The sequence below is a fragment of the Amphibalanus amphitrite genome, unplaced genomic scaffold (genome assembly GCF_019059575.1).
Source record: "Amphibalanus amphitrite isolate SeventyFive unplaced genomic scaffold, NRLGWU_Aamphi_draft 000036F_arrow, whole genome shotgun sequence".
In the NCBI taxonomy this organism is placed as follows: Eukaryota; Metazoa; Arthropoda; class Thecostraca; order Balanomorpha; family Balanidae; genus Amphibalanus; species Amphibalanus amphitrite.
In genome coordinates this window covers 280,726-286,725 of record NW_024881532.1, presented here as the reverse complement: position 1 = coordinate 286,725, position 6,000 = coordinate 280,726, and the positions used below count along the sequence as shown (strand labels likewise).

The 6,000-nt window shown below is 51.9% G+C and overlaps 1 protein-coding gene across 1 annotated transcript in view; it reads left to right on the top strand.

The window, feature by feature from the left end:
• The first annotated feature begins 1,571 nt into the window (after positions 1-1,571).
• The window catches only part of LOC122372436, a 40,622-nt gene continuing 36,193 nt past the window's right edge, over positions 1,572-6,000 (top strand). Inside the window, exon 1 of the mRNA XM_043349598.1 lies at positions 1,572-1,676. Coding sequence (XP_043205533.1) covers positions 1,572-1,676 — 105 coding nt within the window. The remainder of the gene's footprint in view (positions 1,677-6,000) is intronic.

Here is a 6,000-nt window from a genome sequence, read left to right as displayed (position 1 = left end):
TAGGTATGGTTGCGTATAAGATGACAGGTATGCGGAAGACTTAAGTGCTGGTGTCACCATACGCTTTAAAAATGGGAGGTTTATGAGATAGGTATCGGGCCCGCGATGCATATATCATCCATTAGTGGTGGTGATGGAATATAATCAGCTTGCTATAAGAAGTTCAAGGGAAATTACTGATGCCGACTCTTTGTGCAGGATACCCCCCGCCCTTCGGTCAAAGCGGCTGGCCATCCGTGATCCGAGGAAGCATTCACTTGCCTGTAGTTTACCCAAAAGCCACTATTATTTACTGCGTTCTGCATAGCATTCCAGTGGTAGCGTACGCTGATAAGTGTTCAACTGTTCAAACCTTTTGTGTTTCACATTCGTACACACAATGCGTAACTTCATCGCAAGCTCTTATCTCAAAGCGTGCGCCCGAGCGTTGCGACACAGCTGTTTGCGATAACAAAACCAGACATGCAAATTGTGATCGGAGGTATCTCGAAAGGACACCGAGCTTGCACGCCATCTGAATTTCTGCTTCGTGACGAAAACTCTCTGTCTAAAGTATACGACACCGGTAACTTAACTATAAGTGCTTTATTAATTTCATTGAGATGCACAGTGATCGACAATGAAGGTCATATCGTGCGTGCAGCCTGGACTTAGCTTTTTATCTCATTCCACGAGCATATAATTCCAAACGTTATTCCACATCAATCATTTTGGATGATAGAAACGCACAACTTTTGTTTCAATCCCTTTCCCTGTTCACTGAAAGGATGGAAATAATGATACGCACGTATGATGTTTGTCCAGAAAACGAATTGAACCGCCATTTGATGTGAACGAGTTTGGGCACAGATACCAGATCAAGGTAATGAAAACAGTACCCCACCTCCAACATTACTATTTTGATTCTAATTCACCATTTCTCTTGGCTTACTTATGTTTATGAAGGCACGCGACTCGATACTCTCTAGACAATAGACAATAGACATGTATCATTATGGCAGCTGACAGTCCGTTCCAGCGGACGGCAGTTCTGACGGGCCCGTGACATCTCTGGCCCTGACGTGACCCTGTCGTAGATACGTGACCCTGGCGCCCCCTGCGTGACCCTGCGTGAGGTCACGACTCACGGGGCAGGAGGGGGCGGGGCAGCCGGTGTCGTGACCGGACGTAGTCAGTTCCGACCACCTCCGTTTACTAACTCCACTGCCCGCTTCCTGGGGGAACATGACAGGCACATCCGTGCCTCCGTGGGTAGTTAACTGGCTTCCTGAGAATGTTTTGAAACTGACGGCATGAGTGTTGCATGTCACACTTTGCCGGCTTCGGCGATCTCCCACACACCTCTCGATGCCACACACCTCAGTATGTTCACATGCATTTCTTACATTCACGGCTGGTATCACACCCAATCCACCCACCCATTACGGCGTGCGACAACAGGCAGCTATCTCCTAGTCCATCGTCCCGGTCGTCACATTTACCTATCCGTCTGTATCCCGCGGCTCACTGCGACGACACGCATCACGCGCTCGGCCGTGCCTCCAGGGCCGTCGGTCAGGATGAGAACGGGGATGGCCCAGTTCATGCTCGGCCACTCCCACGGCGGAGAGGCGCCGCGGCGTCCGCCACCGCTCTGCGTTCCTCCTGAGCGCGCGTCGGCCGCTCCCGGCTCGACGGCGCGTGGCGGCTGACGGCCCGACGGCGGGTCCGACGGCCGAGGGCAGACAGTTGCCGCCCTCGACCGCCCGCCGCCGGCCGCGCCGCCCCGCCCCCGCCCGAGCTCTGACGTGTTAGTGAGACTGTGATTGGCCTGGTGTGGCCATGTGAGCGCCCTGACAACTGCTGGAGAGGCAACTCGGCCATGAGGCGCAAGGTAAACGGGACCCACGGATGGTTTGATTGTGGGGTAGGGAGACTGAGTGGTCGAATCTGTGGTGTGACTGGTGATGACCATTAGCGCCTCTGTCGTCAAAGGCAATTTTGGATTTAAACCTCACTGACTGATTTAATGATGTCGCCCTGCTACCTTTAGTCCATGTTTACCTTTTACCTACTTGGTGAAGACATGACGTGCAGTTTTTTTAATCAACTTCCCAATTTGAGAATCGCCGAACACCTACCTATAGCATGTTTGCTTGAGTTTGGCTCGGGTACAGAAGGCACGCAGTTTCATTTTCCTCATTGGCACGTAAAGTGAATTAAAAAATGGCCCTACCTGGGCCATTAGGTATCAAAAAGCCGAGAACGTTTCATGCATGTAGCTGCTCATTACACGATCAAACTTAGTTGTGTAGCCTGTAAATGACTTTGTTTAACGTATACATTAAATTTAAGAACATCTACCTACTTCTAACGGCAATTTGCGAATTGTGATCACGGCAAAGGGGCACATTATTCTTTGCCAAAAATAAATTCAAATATTGCAATGTTCCTTCCGTATCTCCGCCCTAGCTGCCACGCATCATGCGGCACCGTGTCATTGTATCACTGTGTCACCGTGTCAGTGTCACTGTGTCACTGTGTCAGCGACCATCCTTCCGGAGCCGCGCGTCTCTGCGTCTCGGAAAAGTGACTAGCCGGTGTTTGTGCACCGTGCGTATCATGATCGGCGCTTCCGAGCGCACTAGCGATTCAGAGCTTCCTGAAGGGTCCAGTCAACCGCCTGGTATACAACACCACCCTGAGGAACATTATATAAAATATTTCTCACAAAAGTATTTGGATCACTAAAATGCTATTTTGTTCCCAGTTCTCACACAGTTGCCCGTTTCTCACGGCACTTTCCAAGGTCTCACACGCAGTCTCTCTCACGGCCCCTAAATGATGGTTATCAAGTTACATCTCTCATATTTCCCGACGCGTGCCTCCTCTCCCTCTCCCTCGTCCCATCCCCCTCAGTCATTGCAGACGGGTCGAGTCCGGTGACTCTGCGACGTCGTTCCGCAACCGCCGGGTCAGTTGATGGTCAGACGGCATTTGGGGCACTCACGGCCCGGCGAGCACTCGGGAAGGGACACTCACGGCCCGGTCGACACTCGAGGGAGGTCACTCCATGTCTGGAAAGCATCCGTGACGTGACTGACATTCTATGAACTCACTCGAAACGCTCGCGGCTTAGCCGCATAGCCTATAGCCAGTACCATGGTGGAACTGACGGGCTATAGCCAGTACTCTGAGTCTGGACACTCACTCAGTAGGCCTAGGAACTCGCGGTGCGGCCCACCGCGCAGGCCAAGGGCACGGCTGATGGCCGGGTGCATACGATGGCTCGGGGAAAAACAGCGCGTCGCCTGCCGGGTCGCCTCGGAGCGGTAAAAACGCCAGCCGGCAGGATATGTCAATGTGCTGCATGTCACGATCGCGGTATGCCTGGCTGGGTCGTAAATGGGAGCCGAGTGGCAGTGATGGCCGAGTGGTGCAGATTTTAATGGCGGACGTTGAAAGGAATGCCTTTTGCATAACTAAGAGAAACATTTGAAATGGATTGGGCATTTGTGCTTCTGAGCACGGAAGCACTGTCTGCAATTAAAAAAGCAACCGTATGCTTTTCTAAATGAAATGGAATCCCGCATATGCGATATTTTTGGGCTTCAGTTTGCAACAATTGAATTCAACCTGAAGGCTTACTGGTCAGCATAACAGCTTACAGCTGTAACTCTTCCAAAGCATCCCGTAGCGACCTATTTGTTGTCCGCTGACACATGATAAACAGAGTAAACCAGAGCAGCGTGCTGTGGGTCGAGGCTGGCCGCCACTTGGTCACACTCGGCCGACTGACTCGCGGGCCGTGTACTCGGGCACGGGGAGCCACGGCCATAGCCCAGCTACTGTGAGGTCACGCCTGGCCGACCGGCCGGGCGAGGGCCTCGCGTGGCGACTACAGACCACGCCCATATAGAGCAATTTTCCACCCCGTCAAACACCAATGCCACATGCGACACAATTAGCTGTGTGTGATAATATCTAAAAACTTGATTGTTATCTACCGTCGGATGAATTTCGAACTACATTCTTTTTCATGGGAAATAAGAAGGATAGTTCTAAAAAGCAAATCCTCAAGGATTTAGTGTGGTATTCGACCGTTATGCCATGACTGAGAGTAGCTGTACTTTTCTTCAGTCGTATATTCTCTTCCAAACCGTCATTGCGTGTCCTTTTCTTATTTCTTTTTTTGGGCAAGGCAAGGCTATCCGTGAGGAAAAAGTATGCATAATGGCATAGGCAGCAAATTTGCACGAATCAATTTATCGCACGTTTTCCTTTCGCCTCTATGGCACCTTATGTATTCACTTTTTGCCGTATTAGCGGAAGGCCTGCCCGGTTAAAGGAATTAGGATTCGGGCGATACCTATGTCATGACATGCTTTAGCTCATGGCCATTGCACCCGATCAGCACACTTCACGACAGCAAAAGAGTTGAATGGTATGTCCTTACTTCTAAAAAGATCGTGCCATTTGTCTCTCGTGAAAGGCGCTCGTGTGGTTCTCATTGATGAAATATGAAACGGGACTAAATATGTTGTGACGTGAGGATTGTTTTTGGCCCTACTTTGGCATTCGAATACCAGAAAACGCTTTTTTCTTTAATTGCTGACCCAATGCATAATTTTGAGCACGATTCTTGTTTATGCTACAATGTTTTCCTCCACAGATATTCGTGATATGCACGATTGGCTTGCACGTTCACTCCAAGAAATGCATGTTTGTCTCAATTTCGTGGCCGTTTCTGGGCTCGGTCTTCCTTTCGACAACCGCATCACCCCATTGAAGTGCCGCACTTTCCGCGTGACCCTTCACCGTGCATCTGATAAGTCACCGCCTTAATTCGACATCGGTTCAATTTGTGCTTTCATGTCATTCCCCAGCCGTCTACCACTGCAGACTGGGCCGTGCAGGATAGCGGGCTCCGGGGCTTACCGTCCCCTCACTAACCGCAGCACACTCAGAGGCGGCGGTGGCGACTCAACAATCGCCAAGGCCAGGCTGGCCTCTGCACCCGGCCGTACTTTCTCCCCCGGCGAGCGGCGACCGGCAAAAATCCGCCGCGCCGCCCCCCCCCCCCTCCTCCTACTTTCGTGACCTTCCCGGTCTCGCTTGGCCCCGCTCCGGTCAGCTGCCAGGTCCTGCTGCGGTCACTGGCCGCCGTCCAGCTGCTGCCCGAATTCCGGCCAGTCGCGCTCGCCGTGAGAAAATCAGTAAATCGCAGCTCGGTCGTCGGCGACTATTGCCGCTGTGTCGCTGTTGTGGTATCGCCGATCGTGCACTCACTGTCGCCGCCGCTGCATTGTCGCAATTGCAGTGACGACTCGCTGCTCCGTGGCCGCTGCAGCGAGGAGTTTGACCATGAAGAGACAAAGATGCAGCGGGCGGATACCGGGCGAGGGGCGTCACCGATCTGTTCGCCCCTCGTCTGCGCCGCGGCGGCAAAGTCTGAGCCTGTGGCGAGGAATGCGGGACGTGCGAGGGAGAAGACGGCTGCCCTTGACCGCGTGACTCCGTGGAATCAATTAAAGACGCTGGATTTGATTGAGCCTCGGCAGTGCTTTACGGACCATTGTTGATTGGTGCCTTGTAAGCTGTTGTGAATGGTTAGACGGTGGATGACGGCGGGAAATTGTTGACGCTAGATGGAAGGCTGTTGTGGTGTGTGACGACCCGCTTTGACCTGAGACCACGTGACACATTGACCCGACACTACGCGAGGCCACACGACACAACGACGGACACAACACGAATCACGATAGCGACCATACTGTGGCGATTTTCCTTTCCTTTTCCACAGTCGATTCCTTCTCTGAAACATTGACATGCCTAAACAATAAGCTTTCTATACTGGAACGGGGCATTCCGTTTTCTACTCGCAAATCAGACTGGTATAGTTACGTGTAAGAACGTAGCGCACTTTTCAGGCCCTTTGCTTGAATTGCAGTGGTGATTTCATTGGGTTTGAAAGCCGCCCAATCAGTGTTTACGCCGTTTACTAAGCAGATCATCTTCCCG